The sequence below is a fragment of the Rhineura floridana genome, chromosome 20 (genome assembly GCF_030035675.1).
Source record: "Rhineura floridana isolate rRhiFlo1 chromosome 20, rRhiFlo1.hap2, whole genome shotgun sequence".
Lineage (NCBI taxonomy): Eukaryota > Metazoa > Chordata > Lepidosauria > Squamata > Rhineuridae > Rhineura > Rhineura floridana.
The window spans coordinates 14024069-14048867 of NC_084499.1; the positions used below are offsets into that span (position 1 = coordinate 14024069).

Sequence of the window (24799 nt, forward strand, 5' to 3'; positions counted from 1 at the left end):
TCCTGTATCTTTAGGAAAAGAGAGCCAAGTGCAGGTGTTCTTGCAACACTGTAATAGGAAAAACCACAAGGTGGAATTCTCTCTTCCCCCTGCACAACCTCCAAGAGGTCTTTTGTATCTTTAAAAGTTGTGCAGGGGGAAGGGAGAATTCCACCTTGTGGTTTTTCCCATCACAGGGTTGCAAGAACACCTGCATTTGGCTGACTTTCTTTTCTCCTAAAGATACAGGATCAGTCTCAGGGATTGAACCTGGCAACCCTAAACCCGTAGCCCTCCAGGGCTACTACTCCTGCCATATCTGGCCATTGGCCATGCTGGCTGGGGCTGATGGGAGCCAGGTGGTCAAGCTACAACTTCAAAGGATGAGAACCCAACCTTAACAAAAGCTGAATTACAAAACTGGGCTAAGTGGTATATTAGCTTGAGTTACTGGGATGATTAATATAATTTTAATGGTAAATTTAATAAATAACACCACTGACCATAATTTAAAACAACCAAAATATACAATTAACATACCATCAATACATATACAAACATATATAGAGATAGAAAGCTTGCATCACAAACATGATTTCTCATTATATTATGTATCCAAACGTGCCAACTTCAGAAGGGAGTCCTATTGTGAGGACTTTGCAAAAGAACAATGCACACTATCAAGACAGTCTACATCTGAGACTCTCCCGATATGAACCCGCCCGTACACTATGGTCTACTACGAAGGCCCTCCTCCAGGTTCCGACTCATAGGGAGGCCCACAGGGTGGCGACAAGATCTAGGGCCTTCTCAGTGGTGGCCCCCGAACTGTGGAATAGTCTCCCCGAGGAGGTGCGCTTGGCGCCAACATTATTATCTTTCCGGCGCCAAGTTAAAACCTTCCTCTTCTCCGAGGCATTTTAATTTAAGTTAATTTAATTTTAATTTTAAATATGCTGTAATCTGATTTTAGATTTTAGATTTTGTACTTTTTATATGCTCTGTTGTATTACTGTGTAATTTTATTGTATTTTTTGTTGTTCACCGCCCAGAGAGCTATTGCTAGTCGGGCGGTATATAAGTTTAATAAATAATAATAATAATAGTAAGTCTCTAACCAAATGCGTTTTTGACCTTTATCAGGTCTTCTTGAGGGGACAATATGAATAATTATTGACTGTATATTACTTAGCTCCTTTTAGGTCTTGATTGTGGTGAATATGACCTATGCAATAAAATATATATCCTGCACAGTCTGTTGGTCTAGAACTGGTCAATTGATGTTTTAAATCCTTTATAATGTGAGCCTCTCAGGTTAGGTCAAATTTCTTATATAGCAGCCGGCAACATCTGGAGGGCCACAGGTTCCCCAGCCCTGGCTTCATTGACTGGTTGACTACATTTTTAAAAACACCCTCTGAATCAAATCAAAAAGCTCAGGCGAACTGTGCTGTCCCCATGCTGCAGGATTTCATAACTGTTTGCCATTAACACAGAAGAAATTTCTAGCAGATGAGATTTGTCTTGCGCTTTTTTGCAAGCGCTTGGAAGGAGTCCCCCATAGGAAAGGGTTGTAACTCAGTGGTAGAGAATCAGCTTTGCATGCAGAGGGTCCCAGGTTCTTCCAGGTAAGGCTGTGACTGAAGGGGCGCTGCCAGTCAGTGTAGACAATACTGAGCTTGATAGACTGACTCAATGTAAGGCAGCTTCCTACATCCCTAAGCCTGGGGCAATGAATATCATTGGCATGACAAGTGAGAGGAGTTGGCTCAAGAGGTGGAGTGAAAACAAGGGTGTGGAAATCATCCAAGTGTCACTCGACCAGCTTGGTAACCCTTCCGCCTCCCTGCCAGGGAAAAAAAATGTCTCTTGTTGTTGACAGTGCCTTGCAGAGCTTACCAAGAGAGGCCCCGTCGGCTCTTTCCACAGGCTGGGCTGCATTAAGTAACCCAAGCAACGCAAGGAAAACACTGTTCTGAGTCACTCATGCTCCTGTGTTATGCAAAGAGAGCTCTGTCTAGGCTGGTGTGGCTTACCTGGCTGTTGATGTTGGACGCTGATGGGAAGTTAGCAGTGGTGGCTGGTGCCCTTTGGGACTGGTGGGGCGGAAGTCAAGGAGCCCAACAGGAGGTGGGACCCGAGCCAATGACAGGTGGAGCCAACTCATTCTCGTTTTGTCCCCATCCTCCTCCCTGCTGAAGTCTCCAAGGGCAACACTGAGGCTAAGGAGGAAGATGGCAAGCGGTGCCACCCCCTAGACTTGTTGTAAGTAAAGAGGTGGACTGGCTGAAGGCAGGCTGAGCTTGGTGGGGCAGTGCTCCACTTGCTCTAACGGATCAGCCTCTGCTGGAAGTTAGGAAGTTGTCTGAAAGCATATAATGTCCCCTGAGGCTCTTGCCCACTTTTACATGCTTGTATTTATTTATTTATTTATTTTATTAGTCGCCCATCTGGCTGGTTGTCCAGCCACTCTGGGCGACGTACAAGATAAAAAAAACACAATACACTGTAAACTGGGAAAGGACCATAACTCAGTGGTCGGGCACATACTTTGCAGGGGAAAGGTCCCAGGTTCAATCCACAACATCTATTATTTTGGGCTGTAGCCAACCACGTTTTACTCAAAGCAGACCCATTGTAGCCAATGGGCCTAAGTGATTCCTGATCATTCGTTTCAGTGGGTGTACTTTGAGTGGGACTAGCATTGGCTGCAGCCCATTATTATTATTTGCAATATTTATTTTGTCGCTTTTCCCACAAAAGTGTCTCAAAGCGAGTTACAATGTAAAATCAAAACACAGAAGTAGAAGAATAAAACAAGACCCCTAAATTGCTCCACCTAGCTTTGACTCTAGCCGTGACTGCTTTTGCGTCTGACCCCACTGGAACGTGGGCAATGTGACCCCCCCAAAGGGTTGCCCAGAAGGGCATGCAGCCTTGGGCTGAAAAAAAGGTTTCCCTCTCCTGCCTTAGTAAATATAGTAAATAAAACAAAAGAACAGGAATGGGGAGAAGGGATGGATGGATGGATGGATGGATGGATGGATGGATGGATGGATGGATGGATGGATGGATGGATGGATGGATGGATGGATGGATGGATGGATGGGTGGATGGGTGGATGGATGGGTGGATGGATGGATGCATGGATGCATGGATGGATGCATGGATGCATGGATGCATGGACTCCAGGAAAGAAATCACAAGTGGGGAGAGTGCTGTTGTGCTCAGGTTTGCTTGTGGGTTCCCATTAGGGCATCTGGTAGGCCACTATAAGAGCAGAATGATGGACTAGATGAGCCTTTAGCCTGACCCAGCAGGGCTTCTCTGATGTTCTCAGAGAAGGAAGGAAGGAAGGAAGGAAGGAAGGAAGGAAGGAAGGAAGGAAGGAAGGAAGGAAGGAAGGAAGGAAGGAAGAGCCGAAGATAGAAAAGCAGAAATAGCTTGCAAGCAGGGATAAGCAAATATGTCAGTTTTGCTTTCTCTCTCTCATTTTTCCTGTCTTCTCCCCATTTCGACATCAGTTTGTAGATTTTTTTTTTAATCCATCATGAAAATTCATCAGTATGAAAATTCATCAGCATTTTCCGTAACAGAAACATTTTGCCTCATACGCATCTTTTTGCAAAGTAATTTCCCTTCATCTCATGCATGTTTTGTATTTTATTTTTACTAATATATGCACACCACCCTAGTCCATGCAATCTTTTGTCTATTTGGCTGAAGAACTGAATTGCAAAATTCAGAGAAGTGTGAATTTCAAAGGATGGCTGTGTTTTGTTTCTTGTATTGTTTGGAAATTGAATAATAATTCTCACTTGTTACCAGAAAAATCTCAAAGCAACTTACGGTTTTTAAAAAGCATCCAATATAAAATTTAAAATACATCAAAAATGAAAGAACATTGTTCACAAAAAGTGCTCATCCTACAATAACATCAAAAAGGACACATCCTTTCAAGGCAAACGGAATCTAAATTCTTCGCCATTCCTACATGCATGGAACAGGGCAGTGAGGGGAAGCTCTAACATACTCCTGATCTAAGTTTATGAAGATTGAAAGGGAGCATCGGGACTCTGAAGGAAATCTGGCCAAGTTTGTCCCGGAGGCAGAATAAGGAAACAACAGAAGGGAACAAAGCTTTCTTTGTACTGCCTAAACTGAACTGAGGTTTTTCCCCCCAAATTCTTTCCTTCTCTCTTAGCCCGCTAGCATGGTGGAGCACGCTGAATTTTTGAAAGCCGGAAAGGAACCTGGGCTTCAGATCTGGAGGATTGAGAAGTTCGACCTGGTGCCGGTGCCAAAAAATCTCTACGGGGACTTCTTCACCGGCGATGCCTACGTGATCCTCAACACCATCCGCCAGCGCAGTGGGAATCTGCAGTATGACCTTCATTTCTGGCTAGGTAAGGGAGACTTTGCGGAGGTCGGTACTGCGGATGAAAAATCCCAAGCAGGGACCCTTGCAAGTGGCCTGCTGCACAGATTTGCTAAGAAATCACTGCAGGCAGCCTTTAACATCCTAACCACACCAGGCGACATGATAGAAGTGTACAATATTATGCATGGTATGGAGAAAGTGGGCAGAGAAAAGTTTTTCTCCCTCTCTCATAACACTTAAACTCTGGGACATCCAATGAAGCTGAAGGTTGGAAGATTCAGGACAGACAAAAGAAAGTACTTCTTCACAAAGCACATAGCTAAACTATGGAATTGGCTCCCATAAGAGGCAGTGATGGCCACCAACTTGGATGGCTTTAAAAGAGGATTAGACAAATGTGTGGAGAATAAGGCTAGCCATGGCTACTAGCCACAATGGTTGTGATCTACCTCCCCTGTCGGAGGCAGTATGTTTCTGAATACCAGTTGCTGGGAATCACAAGCGGGAAGAGTGCTGTTGCGCTTATGGGCATCTTCTTGTCCGCTGTAAGAACAGGAAGCTGAACTAGATGGCCAGTGGCATGATCCAGCAGACTGTTCTTATGTGCATGTTTTTAACCCTATCTTTACTTGGTTTTTGTACTGTTTGTAAACCTATTTTTAGCTGGTTTTATTTTATGATTGTAGTTTGCCTTGAAATGTATATGGAAGGTGATTCACAAATTAAATAATAATAGTAATAGTTTGTTGTTGTTGTTGTTGTTGTCATTTCACTTCATTGCAATAATCTACCTCTTGAAAACGGCTGCATAGTTTATTTTTTTATTTACTGACAATAGACCAAAGGAATTTTTCAGGTTTAGGAGGAAAGAGGCAAAATCCATAGGGTTATATCCAATGCTAGTCCTAGGCCACATTCACACCATACATTTATGCCACTATTATTCCACTTTAAACAGTAATGGCTTCCCCCAAAGAATCCTGGGAAGTGTCATTTGTGAAGGGTGCTGAAAGCTGTTAGGAGACCCCCTATTCTCCTCACAGAGCTACAATTCCCTGATCGGTTAAATAGTTAGCCCTACTTCCCAGGGAACTCTGGGAATTGTAGCTCTCTGAGGGAATAGTGGTCTCCTAACAATTTTCAGCACTCTTCACAAATTACTCTTCCCAGGATTCTTTGGGGGAAGCCATGACTGCCCAGAGAACTTCGGCTATGGGGCAGTATACAAAAGTAATAAATGAATAAATAAATAAATGACTATTTAAAGTGGAATAATAGTGGAATAAATGTGTGGTGTGAATGTAGCCCTACCTAGAGTAGACCCACTGAAATGCACAGATATGACTAACTTTGATGCATTAATTTAAATGGATCTGCTCAGAGTAGAAAGTATTGGGGTAAAACCCATAGCTAAGTTTGATATATTCACAATTAAGGCTGCAATCCAATACACACTTATCTAGGAGAAATAGACACATAGGGGATTGTGCCCCACAGGTCTTTATCCTGTTTCCTCTAAGGAGATAAGAGTCTCTGTTTCCTTTGAAGAGAGACATGCTTGTGCAATAGTGGTCTACTGGTTCTCTGCCGCTTTCTGGAGATAACACAAGTGCAAGATATACCTGGATGGCTATAAAAGAGGATAAGGCAAATTCATGAAGGATAAAGCTATCAAGGGCTACTAGCCAGGATGGCTATGTGCTCTCTCCACTGTGGAAGGCAGTATATTCCTCTGAATTCCCAGGATTCACAAGTGGAGAGAGTGCTGTTGCACTCAGGGCCGGCTTACAGGCTTCCTGGTGTCTGGTTGGCCACTGTGAAGACAGGATGCTGGACTAGAAGGTCCCAAATTCAATCCAGGTAGGGCTGGGAAAGACTTCTTGCCTGAAACCCTGGAGAGCTGCTGCCAGTCAGTGTGGACAATACTGAGCTAGATGGACAAACGGTCTGATGCTGTATAAGGTGGCTTCCTAAGAGTCCTTGATCATTGAGACTGGCCAACCCCTACTCTGTGAACCAGCCAAGAAACTCACAATAACGCCCGATTCAGCACCGCTGTGTGGGCAGTGGTGACCCAATCATCCTGCGGTGGGGAACCTGTGACCCACAGACCTCATTATTATCTGGTAAACTCTTCCTTCATCTCTTTCATTTCTGATTCTTAGGGGATCAATGCAGCCAGGATGAGAGTGGATCTGCTGCCATTTTCACGGTGCAGCTGGATGACTACCTTGGCGGGAAGGCAATCCAGCACCGGGAGGTGCAACGGCATGAATCCTCCACTTTCCTGGGGTACTTCAAATCAGGCATCAAGTACAAAGTATGTGCCAGTTCAGTGTCTTGATTCATTGTACTTCTCGTTAGCAAAAGTGTCCCTGGACTGCCTGCCATCTAGGGGTAAAAATGGAGTTGGAAGGAACCTCGGTGGTCATCTAGTCAAGCCCTTTGCTCTGCAGTCTGCAAAGCAGAATGCAGCAGCACAACAGCCCTTACAGGTGTCCATCCAGCTGCTATGCAAATATATTTAGCAATAAATACATCCCCATCATTTTCCAAATCGCAGAAAGTCCCATGCGTTTTAAAAGTGGATTTGTTGCGCTACGGCAATGGAGCACTTTAATCCACTTGTAACTGCGCAAATCTAAATTTGACGGTATGCACATGAATCCCTACTGCAAAATAGTGACATTCTGGACCCCACCAGGGGGTCCAGCTTGGCCTGTAAGGTCATATTCCCCCAATCACATCTACCTGAATGAAATATGCATTTTTGTAAAAATTAGTTGGAGAATTGCATTGCAAAATTCGGATAAGTGCAAATTTCAAAGGGATGGTTGTGTTTCAGTTCTCATATGGTTTCGGAAAGTGGGAATCTGATAGATCCGGCTTTAAATACAAACTGAACTGAATTTCTTCCCCCTGTGTAAGCTCTGTGAACAATTCAGGATGAATGCTCAATAAATATGTTGTTTAGGGGAGCTCTTACTCAACTGCCAAAGGCCCTATTCCCATTGGGAGGCCAGAGAGATTGAGACCCAGACAGACCAAACCCAAGATGCTCATCTTGGTGGGCAGCCAATCAAATTGTGGGGTTGTTGTTGTTGTTTTCCATTTTTTAGGCTGGTGGAGTGGCTTCTGGCTTCCGCCACGTGGTTCCCAACGAAGTGACTGTCCAGAGACTCTTACAAGTGAAAGGCAGGCGAACAGCACGAGCAACGGAGGTGCCCGTCAGCTGGGACAGCTTCAACACCGGCGACTGTTTCATCTTGGATCTGGGCCAGGTACGTTTCCTGGAGTATCATAGCAGTGGTGACTAGTGCCCACTGGGTGGAAGGCAGGGAGCCCTACAGTAGGTGGAGCCAGAGCCAACTATTGGTGGAGCCAGAGTCAATGATAGACAGAGCCAACAAATTCTACTTTTAGGCCCATCCTCTTCCCTGTTGAGCTCTACAAGGGCAACCCTGAGAGCAAGGAGGAGGAAGAGGAAGCCGATAGGCAGTGCCACTCCTTGGACTGACCAATCAACCAAGGTTTAAGTCATTGTCTGTCAGATGCCTCAGCTTTAACTATGGTTTATGAACTAAGCTTAACGTTAACCATGGTTTTGCATTATGTGCGAACCAGGCCACTTGGTGTGTCCTTCTTCTCATCGTAAGAAATCTAGCTTCCCACTGTAAAGGCAAAAACATTTGCCTCTTTGTCTTCCCTCTTTCTCTGTCCCATAGAATATTCATCAGTGGTGTGGCTCCCAAAGTAACCGGTATGAAAAGCTGAAGGCCACAGAAGTCGCCAAGGGGATCCGGGATAATGAGAGAAGTGGACGTGCAAGGGTCTATGTCGTGGAAGATGGTGCCGAGCGGGACGAGATGCTTCAGGTCCTGTCTTATGTATTCCCCCATGAATCCATGTGCTGTTAGGCTGCAATCCTACACACACTGAGAGTAAGCCCCATTGAACACAGGGAAGCTTACTTCTGAGTAAACATGAATGGGTTTGCATTGCAAGGGCAACGCTGCACATTATGCAAGGAATCCATTATTGGGTTTTGTAGGGTTTTTTTAGAAACAAAACACTGAAAGGCAGTTGCTGTGGCTGCCAATTTGCTTGCATCAGCAGAGGGAAGACGTATTTAGTTAATTCCCCAATTTCCCACTTGAAGGTCATACACTCCCTTCTACATTCCAGTGCACCTCATCAAAATGTGCTGGGCGAGAGGAAACTGGGCAGTGTTGCTATATTTTCTCTGCCCCCCCGTCAGTTTGTTTTGTTAATCAAGGCATAAGGGTTCAAGGCCCAGTTGACAATGAGCGTGTAAAAGCTGCTGCCCCTTTTCTTTTCTTTTTGCACATTCCATACCGCTGCACTGGGATACAGAAAGAGACTGCTTCATGGCCCAACACTGCTTGCAGGTCTTCTTGGTTGGGGCGTCTGGTTGGGCACTGTAAGAACAGGATGCTGGACTGGATGGGCCTTTGGCCTGATCTAGCATTTTCTTCCATTATTTTGTCACAATCTCGGGGACAACTCCAACACGTGCCACAGACCCCTCAATTGTCCTTTTAAAGAAGTCTCTTTCTTTCTCTCTCTTTGACCAGAGTCCAGTGATGGCTGGCACCCATTGGGACTGGTAGGACGGAAGGCAGGGAGCCGAACAGTAGGTGGAGCCAGAGCCAATGACAAACAGTGCCAACTAACTCTAGTTTTTCCCCATCCATCCTCTTTGCTGAGTTCTATAACAGCAACACTGAGACTAAGGAGGAGGAAGCTGGCTGGCAGGACCAGCCCCAGGACTAGTATAAATAAGAAGTCTGGCAGAAGGGGGCTGGCTGAGGATAGACTGAGCTTCAGGGAAGGGCTATAGCTCAGTGGCAGAGCATCCGCTTTGCATGCAGAAGGTCCCAGGTTCAATCCCTGGCATCTCCATGTAGGACTGGGAGAGAATCCAGCCCCAAACTCTGGAGAGCTACTGCCAGCGTGTGTAGGCAACACTGAACTAGATGGACCAGTGGTCTGACTCCGTACAAGGCTCTATGTCCCTACTTTCTTAGCTTGGTGGGGCGGTGCCCCATTTGCCTTAATAGACTAGCCTCGACAGCCAAAGCCATGTCCTGAAGTCAACTTGCACACTAGTTGATTTACCGTACGGTTTTGTGCTTGGTTTCTCCTTCCCGCCCCCTCCATTTTTCAGAACTATCCTCTTGCTCAACAAGCATAAATTTGGACAGTAGGGAGGGGGAAAAGAACTAGCTGATGATTATTTTTCCATTTGGATCCTGTTTGTTTCTTCTGCAGAAGCATCTGGCAGGTCTAGAGCCTTTTTAGTCAAGAGACACTCAACCAGCAGTTTTCTCATATATATATATATATATATATTTGCCTCTTTGCTTTTCAGGTCCTGGGACCCAAGCCCAGCCTGCCAGAGGGCACTGCTGTTGATGAGCAAGCTGACGCATCCAACCGAAGGCTGGCTAAATTGTACAAGGTATAACAAGAAGCAGATGGCCAGTGAGACACAGAGAGGGAGCCCTGCAATGTGGGAAGAGACAGCTCTCTCTTGCGCTCCTTCGCTGTCTCTCCAAAGAGAACAAAGGGCAATTTCAGCTGTGCCCTTCGGTGGTTGGCTTTGACCAGAGAGCATGATGGGAACACTGTCATACCATTTATACCACCCCTGACTAGCTAATCCAACTTTTTTAAAATTTTGTTTTTATCAAGGCAACAGCAACCTGTCAAATGAACTATTTTATAACCAATAATATTAAGATAAGTGGAGCCCGCAACAAAATGTTGCAGTATATCCTCAACCCCTAACAAAAAAATATTGACTTGGTCCTCAGGGAGCTGTTGTTTTTATTGACTCAGCAAATTTCTATTATAATGAACTAGGGGTATGCTAGAATTCCACCCAATTCAGATTTGGTACCAAATTTTCCATTAATTTCCTTATTCTCTATCGTTGCAGATCAGATTTTTATCTAGTGATTTTCCATGGCTATTGTTGACAACAATTTTTTTTAAAAAAAATCCACCTGTAAAATATCAATATTAGAAACCCTAGTTGTATCAATATTGCCTTTCATTTATCAATATTTCCTTTCAAAGGACCATCTGAATGGACAAACATGACTACCTTAGGCCCATTAATGTCAGTGGGTCTACTCTGTGTAGGACTTAGTTGGATACAATCCGTTATTATTATTGGGTTGTATTCAATGTTAGTCTTATTCTGAGTTGACCCATTGAAATGAATGGATATAGCCAACTTAGGACTAGCATTGAATACAACTCCATAGGCTGTATTTAACCACGTTTTACTCAGAGTAGACCCATTTCAGTTAATGGGCCTTAAGTTAGTCATGTCCACTAATTTCAATGGGTCTCCTCTGAGTAGGACTAACATGGAATGCAACCCCAGGGCTCCTACTGGGAGGAAGGGAGGGATATAAAACAAATTAATAATAATAATAATAATAATAATAATAATAATCCAATGCTAATAAAATAATAATGATTAATGACCTGTTCTGCCGCACTGTTACAGGTATCCAACGGGGCAGGCAGCATGGCAGTTTCTCTGGTGGCTGATGAGAATCCATTCTCTCAAGCAGCCCTGATCTCAGATGACTGCTTCATTCTTGACCACGGCAGTGATGGCAAAATCTTTGTCTGGAAAGGTAAAAGGGAGAGAGGCAGAAGCCATATATGGCTGACTCAGTACATGCGCTTGTGAAAGATATAGGGCGAAGGATTGGCTAGGGCAGGTTTTCGGTTCCTGTGGACAGCGTGCCTTATCGCATAGGGATGTGAATATTCTGCTTGGGGGCTGACAGGCTTTAAACATGGTGGCGTTACTTCATGGATTTTTCTAACCTGATGTAACAGTGAGAAATTGGGGGAAGGGGTTTAATTACCCCACTTTTCTTTTTGAACAAACTCATACTATAAATACACTGCTGCCATTTTTGGTAGCCAAGGTACATTTCTCCTCACATCCCACTTGAGCTTGGAGGGAAAAATAAATTGGTCAGGATGTGTGGAACAGCTTAAGGCCTTACCACTAGATGAGATTTGAGGGTGTCCTTCAAAGACGGCAAATTGTCAGTGATTTCATTTGTTGTGTATATGTTTAACACCATGGTGTCTTCATGTGTGCATTTTTCATCTCAGGCACCAAAATGTCTTCCCGTATTTGAATTTTCTGCTTCAGAAATATGTTTTGCCTCACATATTTGAATTTTCTGCCTCAGGCACCAAAATGTCTTCCCATATTTGAATTTTCTGCCTCAGAAATATATTCTGCCTCACATATTTGAATTTCGTGCCTCAGGCACCAAAATGTCTTCCCATATTTGGATTTTCTGCCTCAGAAATATGTTCTGCTTCACATATTTGAATTTTGTGCCTCAGGCACCCAACATGTCTTCAGGACTTTGGAAAGTTTGGAAAGAGGCAAATGTTTATATTCCCTTTTTAATATATGTATCTTCTCCCACTTCCATTGTTAACTGTAGGTAAGAACGCCAATGCTGAGGAAAGGAAGGCAGCCTTGAAAACTGCCTCAGAGTTCATCACCAAGATGGGCTATCCCCGACACACACAGGTGAGGATAAAAGAACAGTTATCCATAGACATCCTACGATTACATTAGGGCTGTGGAAGCTGTGGTCCTCCAGATGTTGTTGGACTCCAACTTCCATCCGTTCCAGCCAGCATGGTCAATGGGCAGGGATTGCAGTCCAGCAACGTCTGGAGAGCCACAGCTTCCACATCCCTGAGTTTTGGAATGAGGTTAGGATTTATGGGAGATAAATGGGGAAAATGGGGACTGTAGGAAACACACAGGGTTCCATTAAATGGTGGAAGTAGGAGTTCTGAAATGGAAGGACTGGCTCTATTCAGACATCGCACCAAACTTAAGGAAGATTTATGACCTCCACGGTGAGAAGCATTATGGTTCTGAATTCCAGTTGCTGGAAACCACAGGAGGGGAAAGTGCTCCTGCGCACAAGTCCTGCTTGCAGACTTCCCATTAGGGCATCTGGTTGGCCACTGTCACAACAGGAGGTTGGACTAGATGGGCCACTGGCCTGCTCCAACAGGCTCTTCTTATGTTCTAACTTCTTACTGAGCTTTGCTGCAATGCCTGAACTGACAAACCGCTCATTTGCGATTGGTCAGCAAACCAAGATGTGAAACTATGGTTTGAATTTGCCTTTCAAAACTTTGTGCTAGCTGCAGTGTTTGAATGATCAAACCCTACTTCTACACTGATCACTCCAGAGACTGCTGACACCATGGAGATGGGAGTGAACTTAAGAACCTGAGGCACGACAAGATAGAAATCACAAGCAGACAAGCAGATCTAAACCATGGTTTGCTTTTGGTTCATCTGGAAGTTCAAACCATGGTTTAATGTGCTGTCTGAATTGAGCCAGTGTAGCCTAATAGCTAGAAAATTGGACTGAGACCTAGTCTCAAGAACAAATTATACTGATAGAGCTTTTTGTCTTAAATTGAACTCTGCTCCAGTTTGGCTCCAACTGAGACTATTCCATCTCAGGCTACTTTCTTTGTTTCAGATTCAAGTCCTTCCAGAGAGTGGCGAGACTCCTCTCTTCAAGCAATTCTTCAAGAATTGGCATGACAGGGACCAGACAGAGGGCCTGGGTGTGGCCTACATCTCCGGTCATGTGGCCAAGATTGACAAAGTGCCTTTTGACGCAGCCACGCTTCACACCTCTTCAGCAATGGCGGCCCAGCATGGCATGGAAGATGACGGCACTGGAAACAAACAGGTAACTGAGGCAGGGAGCAGCTAGGCAGAAATGGGGCCAAATAGATCTGTCCCACCATTAGACAGATTGAAATTCAGAGCAAGAAAGAGGAAAGCTGAGTCTGTGGGTTGGAGTGCTGTCAGTGGCAAAAAATTATAACTCAAATGTAAGACGAGCCATTTGCCAGATTGACCCAATCTCACAGTGGCCTCACAAATACCCCTGGAAAGCGCACAAGAGCAGGGCATGAAGGCAATGTTGTTGTTGTTGTTATATGCCTTCAAGTCGATTATGACTTATGGCGACCCTATGAATCTTTTTTGGATGTATTCATAGGGTTTTCATGGTAAGAGGTATTCAGAGGTGGTTTACCATTGCCTCCCTCTAAGCCTACGGCACCTGGTATTCCCAGGCAGTCTCCCATCCAAGTACTAACCAGGCCAGACCCTGCTTAGCTTCCGAGATCAGACAAATAGGGCATGTTCAGGGTACTATGGCCAAAGGCATGAAGGCAATAGTCCTCTCCTATTGAAGTTCCCCAGCAACTGCATTCAGAGGCATGCTGATTCCAGTGATGGCTGGTGCCTACTCCAGTGGAAGACAGGGAGCCCCTATAGTAGGTGGAACCAGAGCCAATGGCAGACTGAGCCAACTAATTCCAGTTCTGTCCCCATCCTCCTCTTCCCTGCTGAGTTCCACAAGGGCAATACTGAAACTAAGGGGGAGGAGGAAGCTGGCAATCAGTGCCACCCCCTGGACCGGTTGTAAGTAGGAAGTCAGGCAGGTGGGGGCTGGCTGAGAGTGGACTGAGGTTGGTAGGGCAGTGCTCCATCCACCCTAATGGACCTGCCTCTATTGGCCGCTTCTGATCCTGCAGGCAGAACATGCAGTAGCCATCATGGCTTATAGCTATCAGCAACCTTTTCCTCTGGGAATCTGTTGGACCCACATTTAAAGCCTTCAGAGTTGGTGGCCATTGCCACATCTAGTCTAACTATGCGCTGTGTAAAGAAATGCTTCCTTTGTCCGTTCTGACTAAACCCTGAGCCTTGAGAAGCACTCTTCCTTTCCCTGATCGTTTCTCCTCTTTCCCCCCTGCAGATCTGGAGGATAGAAGGATCCGCTAAAGTCCCCGTGAATCCCTCGCGTTACGGCCAGTTCTACGGCGGCGACAGCTACATCATCTTGTACGATTACCGCCATGGTGGCAAGCAAGGGAAGATCATCTACACCTGGTAAGATAACTTTTTTCTTATTTATTTATTGGTATTCATTTAAAGGTTTATAAACCGCTTTCCAACAAAGGTTTCCAAAGCGGCATGCAACAGTAATTTAAACATTACATATATAGGAAAAATAAGCGTACCATATTTAAAAAACCCCTGAAAGCTTCAAATTACAGAACTTCTGTATAATATATATCGTATAAAATGGCTGAGTCACCCTTTAGGCAATGTTAGGAACGTACAAATGAAGATCTTTGGAATTCAGCGAGTTTGTTCCATCAGAGAAAAGCTGTGAATTCTGCTGGAAGTTTTATTTTTTGAACACAAACCAATTCCTGACTTCCTACCCTTGTTAAACCAAACAAAACCTCCTGTTCACTGGCTTAATTACCTCCTCCTGCAATCTCTCTCATTACAGGCCGTGATCTTTTTAACTCTTCCCTGGCTGTGAAGCCCCAAATTCCTCCCCTCTTTCCGCATCATCTCTGCATGCTATCTCTCTTCTTAGCACTTTTGCTTGTACGCACAGTGGCTGCTCGCTCCCACTTTACCACAAGGTAGTATGGCCCAGTGGTCTAAGGTGCTGGATTAAGGCTCTGGTCTCTTTGGGGTGGGTTCAAATGTGTGGTATGCCTCTGTATGTGAGTTGCAAGGAATCATAAGTGGATAGAGTTTTGCTGCGCTCAGGTCCTGCTTTTGGGCTTCCCGAAGACATCTGGTTGGGCCCCACAAGAACAGGATGCTGAACTAGATGATCCCGCAAGGCGCTTCTTAAGTTCACCAAGCAGCCTTTGAATTCTTAGTCTAACCTGCCTTTTATGTTGCTCCCTTCCCTCGCACTCTCATAGATAGATACGTTTTTAATAGCTGCCTAAAAGCAAAAGAGCTTGAGGCTTGTTCCAAGTTCAATAAGGAGCTGATGCCAAAGTGCTGGAGCCACAACACTAAAGGCCCTGTTTCCACTTGATGCCAGGAGTACCTCTGGGGCATAGGGAACCCTTCACAAATCAGAGGAACACAATTGCCAGGCAAGGGTATATGGGGGAAAGCGGTCCCTCCGGTCCAGTAATGTAGGGACAAATTCAGAAGTGCAGGATCCCTTCATGATAACCATGCCACGGCCCCTCATAGCCACACCCCCTCACTCGCTTGCGCACCGTTGTCATCTCCACATTCTTCAGTCCTTCCCATGTGCAATGTCTCCCACAGCAACAGATGTTCCTAGGAGCCAATCAGCATGACAGGGAGTGTATTAGAGTGTTAGCTACTGACGAGAGTCTTCGCAGTGGCTGATTCACCTCATTTTACTCTGATTGGCTCGAATAAGCAGGAAAGGACAAGGAAGCATGTTGGAAGACTCTTCTCAGTGGCCAACCCACTCCCCGTTCATGCTGATTGTCTCATAGGATGCTGGAGACATTAGGACAGCCTTTCCCAACCAGTGTGCCTCCAGATGTTGTTGGACCACAACTCCCATCAGCCTCAGCCAGCATTGCCAATGGTCAGGAAAGATGGGAATTGTGGTCCAACAACATCTGGAGGCACACTGGTTGGGAAAGGCTGCATTAGGACCCTGCTTCCAAAAAAAGTAAAGGGTCTAACACTCCCTGAGACCCTGGATCACTACACACCTGCTCACGTCACCTGGCCCCAGGATCTATTGGGCTTTAAATGCTTAAAGCTAACCCTTGGCTTGAAGCAGGTAGTATATTGGCAGCCAGTGCAGTTCTGTTTGCCCATCTATCCCCCTCACACCTGTCAAATTTGGCTCACCAGGGATAAGGAGATAAGGATCTGATCTGCCAGCCAGAAAAAGTTCCACACTCCTGGTATAAGGTGTGAATAAGCACACAGAGAGAGAGAGATGCAGCCCCAACAGATTACACCCAAGGGAATGTGACCATTGAGAGGAAAAAGGTTCCCTGCCCCTACTTTATTTTTGCTTTTTCAGGCAGGGTGCCGATTCCTCCCAAGATGAAATCACAACCTCGGCTTTCCTGAGCGTCCAACTGGATGAGGAACTAGGAGGCACTCCAGTGCAGGTATTGACATCTGGGCCAATGCATGTGGCTTAACGATGGATGGGCTGAGTAAGTTTGCAGTGGCGTAAGGGAAGGAGCAAGGCATGAAGAGGACCTGCCACAGTCCAGAGTTGCAGCAGGCTTCGAGAGACAATGAAAATTTGCACATGTGACATAATTGTGGTTTATGCAGTCTTAAGACTACAAAACCCATCATGGGGCATGACTGTGTGCAAAGTACACATATGTGAAAACATCCTGGAGTCTTAATCAGAGCAAATGGTAGTCCTAACAAAAGATGAAACCTGAAAGGTGAACAGGTATTCCAGGGAAATCTGACTAGACCACAAAGGTGGACTGTGATTAAATTATTTGAGAAAAGAGATCACAAAAAAACAGAAAACCAATGAAAAGATAGAGGGCTCCTTCAGACTAGTAGTTTTTGCGCAGGTAGATTCTGCAACATGTCATTGACAAAATAGTAGTGCATTAGTGGTGGACTTATACTGGACCATTCACACGTCATTCCACTTTATTACTTGCTTGTGATGCTTCACCAATGTTACCACACTATCGTCATCTGGAGGGGCACTCTTGCACTACAGAGCAACAAAAGCAGGACCCAAAATAAACTGGAACATTTGTGGTATGAATAATTACCAGATTTCATTACCAGATGTCTGGAGGGGCCTCTAATTAACCGATATGGGGGCTAAACGGTAGATGCTTTATCAGCCATAACTTAGGAAGAGAGGAAGCCGCCTTATACTGAGTCAGACCATTGGTCCATCTAGCTTAGTAATGTCAACACTGACTGGCAGTGGCTCTCCAGGTTTTCAGGCAGGGCTGTCTCTCCCAGCCCTACCTGGAGATGCCATTGGGGATTGAACCTGGGACCTTCTGCATGCAAGCCAGATGTTCTCCCACTGAGCTATGGCCCTTCCTCAACTTCTCCCCCCAGTTGGCAACCCTCATCAATTGTCCATGCTCCGTGGATCTCACTTTGCAGGCTTACTAGTGGTAGGACAGTGGATAACAAGAGCTTTCCCCCCCCCCCGTGTCTTTCCTTCCTTTGCGGAGTGACCGTGGGCTTCTTTCTTGACAGAAACGAGTTGTCCAGGGCAAAGAGCCACCTCATCTGATGAGCATGTTTGGCGGGAAACCTCTGGTCATATACAAAGGTGGTACCTCCAGGGAAGGAGGTCAGACGAGTCCTGCACCAACACGGCTCTTCCAGGTCCGGTCCAGCACTTCCGGTGCTACCAGAGCAGTTGAGGTATGTGACCCAAAAATATGGAGATTATGGACAGACTACCTAGCAAGCTCTCCCTTAATTCCTGTCCGTGGTTGATTGTTCCTTTTTCACACAAGCCACTGAGGGTGTTTTCTTAACTAATGTTGCTGTCAAATTCTCTCCAAAATGAAATTTTGGGGTTCCACGGGTGTGGGTTCATGTTCCAAATCAAGCACTCGCCTAAATGCACACTGCTGTTATTGGAACTGGTGTGCATTCAAGCTAGGGAAAACTTCTTATCCATACTCACAATGTCAGCAAAATAGGCATGCATGAGACCAGTAGTCAACATAGCCCAAAGACTACAAAACTCATTGTGCAGTGCAACTTTGTGCATGTATGTGTGTGCAGTATGTAGCTCACATTCATTTACTGAAATATTTATAATCCACACTTAATCATAAACTATATCAAGGAAGGATACAACATACAAATACAAAAAAACCAGTACAAATATCCATAATTAAAAATATTATTTAAAAAAATCAATAAAACATCAGTAGATACTGGTTGGTTAAAAAAAGAAATTCATATATGAAAAACATCCAGAGTTTTTAACCGGGGTGAACGACCATGGTAACAAAATGAAATCTGAAAAATGAGCAGGCATTCTTGGGTCTCTGCTGGGAAAATAGAGAATGGGAATTTCCACCATAGGTATGTTCCTCCACCACCCTTCCCTGAATACTCAGCTTTAAGTTCACAGAGCAAGTCTCTAGCCCTTTTACTTGTGGAAGTATAAGGAAGCAGTGTTCTGCCTATTGCCAATAACAATTTAATGACTTCAAACAGAGTTAGGCTACCTGCATTTGCATTACAGCACACACTCCTGTAAGAGGCAGTGATGGCTAGCAACTTGGATGGCTTTAAAAGAGGACTAGACAAATCCACGGAGGCTATCAATGGCTACTAGCCACAATAGCTATGTTCTACCTCTGCTATCAGAGGCAGTACGCCTCTCAACACCAGCTGCTGGGAATCACAAGTGGGGAGAGCACTGTTGTGCTTATGTGCTCCTTGCAGGCTTCTCATGAAGGCACCTGGCTGGCCACTGTGGGAACGAAATACTGGACTCGAAGGGCCGCTGGCCTGATCCAACAGCCAGGCTCTTCTTACATTCTTATTCTGGAATAACTCCACTCCCCGATCCCACGACTCCAATCACTCCTAGTTCATCGTCACCCAGTATTTTTCAGGGCAGGGGGTGTTCAATGTTTTGGTTTGTTTTCCAAAATGTTTTGGTTTGTTTTACTTTGCGGAAAGTCAAGTGGGATTAGGTGCCTTCACGGGGGAAGCCTTTGGATGTCAGGCCATGTCCAGCGACTCTGACACCGGGCTACGTTTGTCACTTTGCAGATAGATCCAGCCGCAAAAGAACTCAATTCCAATGACGTCTTTGTGCTGAAAACCCCCTCTGCTGCTTACCTGTGGGTGGGCCAAGGGTCCAGCAGTGCTGAGAAGACTGGGGCCCAGGAGCTGCTGAAGATCTTAGGAGCACGGGCCACCGAGGTTGCTGAAGGCAGAGAACCAGGTTTGAAGTGTGATGCCTAACCTTATTATAACTAGGGTGGGGGTCCTCAGGCCAGGGGACTCAATGTGGCCTGCCAGGCCACTCTGTCTAGCTGTCAGGCCTCTCCTCAGGCCACACCACCCTAGAATGCTTTCGCCTGGCTGGAACATGTCCTTGAAACTGTAATAACGCGACTTGCTTGCCTGGATGGAGAGATTGGAAGAGGGGCAGCATGCGTGGTTTGTGTGGCTGGCACGTGGCCTGCAGTTGCATCTAGCCCCGCCCACGGCTTCTGTGACGCCTCCATCAGGGAACGGAGGCCTCAGGTTGAAAAAAGTCCTCCGCTTCTGCCCTATAGGTTTCATCCGCTGACCCATTTCCAGCCCGAGGTTGGGCAATCGGTCCTCGATGATGCCCAAAATATCAAACTCCACAAGCATTGCAAAAAGGGGATGTTGATGCACTATATATTTATTACATTTCTACCCTGCCTTTCTTTTCATGATAGAAACCCAAGGCGGCTTACATATGGTTCCCAGGTGGTCTCCCATCCAGGCACTGGCCACACCTGACCCTGCTTGGCAGGGTGCCGGCCTGACGTGCCTTCAGACCATCGCCTGCTATTATTATTAATAGCAGCAGGAGTAGCAGTATTAATTGTAGCATTTATGTACATGGAGCTTTCAGTGGTGGCTGATGGCTCCATGTCAGTGGGGCAGTGAAATCCGCTCCAGGTTTTAGGCTGAACTTTCAAGGAGCTGCAGTTCAGCATCATGGACTGAACCCAGAACAGACATGGAGCCACCCGCCGCGACTGGGTGCTTTATAGTAAAAACTCCCTTGGTGTTAGCTTCATTACATAGGCACAGAGGGTTTATTTATTTTTATTTATTTTATTTTATTAAGCTTATATACCGCCCGACTAGCAACAGCTCTCTGGGCGGTGAACATTAAAAATACAATAAAAATAACACAATACAGTATATCACAATACAAAACTGTACAAAAAACTGTACAGTCTAAAATCAAAATATAATAATTTAGAATTAACAGGAATTAAAATGCCTCAGAGAAGAGAAAGGTTTTAACCTGGCGCCGAAAAGATGATAGTGTCGGCGCCAGGCACACCTCCTCGGGGAGACCATTCCATAGTTCGGGGGCCACCACTGAGAAGGCCCTAGATCCAGAGCTTGGAAAAGTTACTTTTTTGAACTACAACTCCCATCAGCCCCAGCCAGCATGGCCACTGGATTGGGCTGATGGGAGTTGTAGTTCAAAAAAGTAACTTTTCCAAGCTCTGCCTAGATCTTGTCACCACTCTCCGGGCTTCCCTATGAGTCGGAACCCTATAGTGAAGAATGATTACTGAACATACTGAATCAGACCTTTGGTCCGTCTAGCTCAGTAATGTCTACTCTGACTGGCAGTGGATCTCTAGGCTTTCAAACAGGGGCATTCCCCGGGCCCACCTGGGACCAAACCTGGGACCTTCTGCATACCACTGAACGATGGCCCTTCCCCAATTTTCGAGGAGGTGCAAATCATACGAAAGGGAAAACAGATGTCAAAGGTGGATGGGGCCTGAGGAAAAAGTGGGTGGGGCAATGCAACACCAGCAGGGCCCTTCCAGATGGGTGCTTTCTTGCGGGTGCGTTCTGCAGCATGTCATTGGTGCAAGAATAGTGCCTTAGTGGCGGACTGATACTAGGCCATCCACACATCCTTCCGCTTCATTCGTCGTTCTGCTATGCTTCTCCAGTGGCTAGAGGAGCCAGCGTTGCACTGTAATGCAACAAAAATGAGACAAAAAACCACAAAACCAACCCTGGAACCTTTATGGTATCAAACGTTACAGGATTCCAGCAAGATGTTACAGGACAATGCCTACCCCAAAACGTTTTGCAGGGGCAAATGGCATTGGAAGTGGGATAGTGTATAACTGCCCCAATACCCTCAGCATGAATGCACAATGAAAAATTATGTCTGGAGAGGCCCATAGTTCTGATTAAGAGCATATGAGATTGCACTGTGCATCTCCAATCCTGAGTCCACCATTCATTCCAGAAGACCCTGCTCGCTCAAAATTGGGGGCAGCCATATCCTTCCTGGCAACAGGGTGGCAATGATGGTAAATCCACATGCGTGGCACCTTTTTCTGCCTTGCAGACAGTTTCTGGCAAGCGCTCGGCGGAAGAGCCGCCTATCGCACCTCCCCTCGGCTGAAGGACAAGAAGATGGACGCTCACCCCCCTCGACTCTTTGCCTGCTCCAACAAGAGTGGACGCTTCACTGTGAGTACCTTGTGGGTTGATAACCTGGGTCACCTCCAGACTGTCAGTGTTGTAGGAGGGATTCAAGCACATCCCAGGACATTTCGGTTCGTAAAATTAAAGTGGATTAAAGTGCTCTGTCATCCTGGTGCAACAAATCCACTTTTTTTTAAAAAAAAATGAGTTTTCTGGTTAGGAAAATGACAGAGAAATCATAGAATAGTTCAGTTGGAAGGGGCCTACACCCCACACAAGCAAATCAGGATGAATGTTCATTGTTGTATAACCTCCATCCAAACAAATCAGAACTGCTGAATGAAGACAGGACATAGTCTATGCGGTGATTAGACTTTGTGCAAGCGAATCAGTATGAATGTTCAGTCAACAAGTTGTCTAGAGGAGGCCCCAGCCAAAATCCTTGCACACACATTCTGGTACAGCAGATTCAGGGAACTTTGGGCCCTCCAGATGTTGCTGAACTACCACTCCCATCAGCCCCAGCAGGCATGGCTAAAGAGCCAGGGATGAGGGGAACTGTAGTTCAGCAACATCTGGAGGGCCAAAGGTCTCCCACACCTGTGATGCAGCATGGTGAAATCATTAAGGAATTAAAAGAACATTTTGGAGAATACTGGCAGTGGCTAGGACTGCGTCACAAATTGCTACGTCTCATGTCTCTGAAGGTGTGCTTAAGCCAGGGGTGGGGAGCCTGTGGCCTTCCAGATGTTGCTCAGTTACAACTTCCATCATCCCTGACCATTGTCCATGCTGTCTGGGGCTGATGGGAGTTGGAGTCCAACAACATCTAGAGGGCTGCATGTTCCCCATCCCTGGCTTCAAATATCCCAAGTCTCAGGCAGACCACTGTGTGGCACCTGGCTGTGCTTGCGCAATGGTGAGGGAACAGGACTCTGCACATGGACAGAAGCTCCACATGTTCCAAATGGAACTCAAGCGATCCCAGATATATACCCGATTCTCAGCCTTTTGACTTCTCCTGAGAATGACCTAATGATGCAAACTCCTTATACTTCTGGTTGGGCTATTTGTGGCCCTTAACATATTGTTCTTAAATATTCTGTTTAGATTGAAGAAGTGCCCGGAGAGCTAACCCAAGATGATTTGGCCACTGATGATGTGATGCTTTTGGACACCTGGGACCAGGTATGCCACCACCTCATTGCTAGCCAGGTCTTTTCACGCTCCATAGCAAAGAGACCAGAGTACAACCAAGGAAAATAAAAAAGATGTCATGATCTATTTCAGTGATTCTAAAGTAATTTTCTTGCTTTTCTTTTTAAAAGGTCTTTGTGTGGGTTGGAAAAGATGCTCAAGAGGAAGAGAAGACAGAGGCTCAGACATCAGGTAGGCTGGCCACACATTTCTCATTTCCAAAGTTTTTGCTCATTGATCTACTGGACTATACACCAAGCATGGGGGATCTTTGGCCCTCCAGTTGTTGCTGATCTACAACTCCCATCAGTTTGGGGATTTTGTTTTACAGTATTCTGCTATGGTCTACAGACTAATGCAATAAATGTTGTTCTATACAACTCCCATTATCCCTGATCATGCTTGTTGGGACTGGTGGGAGTTGTAGTTCAGAAACATCTGGAGCGCCAAAGGTCCCCCACACCTGGTGTAGGGAAATGCCATAACTAGGAAGGGGGACTGAGAATATAATTGCCAGTATCATAAGGCCCAGCATGCTGTGCATTTACTTTTAAACCATAGTTTAGTTTAACTATGGTTTAAACGTGAGAGACATGCAAACCACTGTGTTAGCAGCAAAGGCTTTTTTAAAAAAAAATTGTAATATTTTGGCTATTGAGCCACATGTTTTGAGTTCTGAATTTTGAAAAAAGTGCTGTAGGCACCAGTCCCAATATGGCCACCAGGGGTGGGAGGGTATGACATAACACAATGTTAGAGAGAGAGTTCAGTCATTGCTGCTTTGCCCTGGACAACCTCAGGGTTACCATGAGTAGTCAGCTGTGTGCCCCTGATCCTGTTTGGGGACATAATATTGATTTCTTTCACACACAAACACAACGAAACTGTTGCTTTCTAACAACAACAGAGAGCATTCCCCAGTACCAGGAAAAATATACAAGAGGGCCACACCACACTCACACACCCTCATCCCACACATAGAGACAACATACACACATGCATCTCTCTCTCTCTCTCTCTCTCTCTCACTCACTCACTCACCCACACACCCACCCACTCACACCCACCCACACACCCACCCACTCACACACTCACACCTCTCTAGCTGTCTGTGCCCAAGTGCATCTCTTCCTCTCTCACACAGACCACGTATTTATAACTCCCTGCTCCCTGCCTCCCACACACACTCAACACCCACACACTTCAGGAATGTTTCCGTGTGTGTGTGTGTGTGTGTGTATTCTTCCATGGTGGGTAGGTGGGCAAAGTAAAAGACTGAAATTGTAGAGCAGGCTAATTTCTAACACACACTAAAATAATGGTGTCTGTACGTTTTGCCTCATATCTCAGGTTCTAAAAAAGCTAGAAACTTACTTTAAAAAAAAAGAAAGCTGGGAATCTGGGGGTGATGGTTCATCTCAGAAGGCCTTTGCAGGTTGGCAACCACTGTATATGCCAATAAAAGCTCACTAACCTCTCTTAGGTTGTTCACTTAGGATTTCTGCAACAAGCTCATTTTTCTCTTGGGTCTTTACAGCAAGGAGATACATCGAGACCGACCCTGCCAGCCGTGACAGGAGAACTCCCATCACACTCATCCGGCAAGGGTTCGAACCACCCACCTTCACTGGCTGGTTCCTGGGCTGGGAAGACGATTACTGGAGCACTGATCCCCTGGAGAGGGCCATGGCCGAGTTGGCCGCGTAAAGGGAACCCCTTTTCTTATAGATACAAGTTTGATGCCTTCACTGCCTCCAAAGAGCTAGTTCCTTCCTCTTCCACCAGATGCAGAATTATGGCCTCTGTGCCACCTTTTTTTTTTAAATAACTAGCCAAAGTAGCTGTGCAGTATCCGAGGACCTGATCATGAACTGTTATTGGCTTTTCTGCTTCTTTGAAAACGGTCTTTAATAAAGCTTACTTAGAAACTCGTATAGGTTTGTTGGCTTCAGGTAAGACTTAACGAGAGAGGTTGGGGGTTAGGACTTGCCAAAGTCATCCTAAGAACCTAAGTAGAGCCCTTGTTGGATCCGGCCAGCAGCCCATCTAGTCCAGCACTCTGTTCTCACAGCGACCAGCCAGATGCCCCAATGGGAAGCCCTCAAGCAGGATCTGAGAGCAATTGCACTCTCCCCACTTGCACTTCCCAGTAACTGGTATTCAGAGGCTAG

The 24799-nt window shown here is 45.7% G+C and overlaps 1 protein-coding gene and 1 pseudogene across 2 annotated transcripts in view; one reads left to right on the forward strand and one right to left on the reverse strand.

Moving 5' to 3' along the window:
- GSN (gelsolin) overlaps positions 1-24562 on the forward strand; it is a 56734-nt gene extending 32172 nt beyond the window's left edge. For both annotated transcript variants that reach the window (XM_061603760.1, XM_061603759.1), the window contains exons 2-17: positions 4184-4385; positions 6526-6680; positions 7480-7641; positions 8086-8235; positions 9753-9842; positions 10902-11034; positions 11872-11960; positions 12940-13155; positions 14236-14369; positions 16312-16402; positions 17487-17657; positions 19032-19206; positions 21352-21476; positions 22542-22619; positions 22760-22820; positions 24166-24562. In XM_061603760.1, the coding sequence (XP_061459744.1) occupies positions 4193-4385; positions 6526-6680; positions 7480-7641; positions 8086-8235; positions 9753-9842; positions 10902-11034; positions 11872-11960; positions 12940-13155; positions 14236-14369; positions 16312-16402; positions 17487-17657; positions 19032-19206; positions 21352-21476; positions 22542-22619; positions 22760-22820; positions 24166-24335 (2193 nt within the window). In that variant the 5' untranslated portion in view covers positions 4184-4192 and the 3' untranslated portion in view covers positions 24336-24562. The remainder of the gene's footprint in view (positions 1-4183; positions 4386-6525; positions 6681-7479; positions 7642-8085; positions 8236-9752; positions 9843-10901; positions 11035-11871; positions 11961-12939; positions 13156-14235; positions 14370-16311; positions 16403-17486; positions 17658-19031; positions 19207-21351; positions 21477-22541; positions 22620-22759; positions 22821-24165) is intronic.
- Positions 13522-13639, reverse strand: LOC133374029 (5S ribosomal RNA; annotated as a pseudogene).
- Positions 24563-24799: the final 237 nt, after the last annotated feature.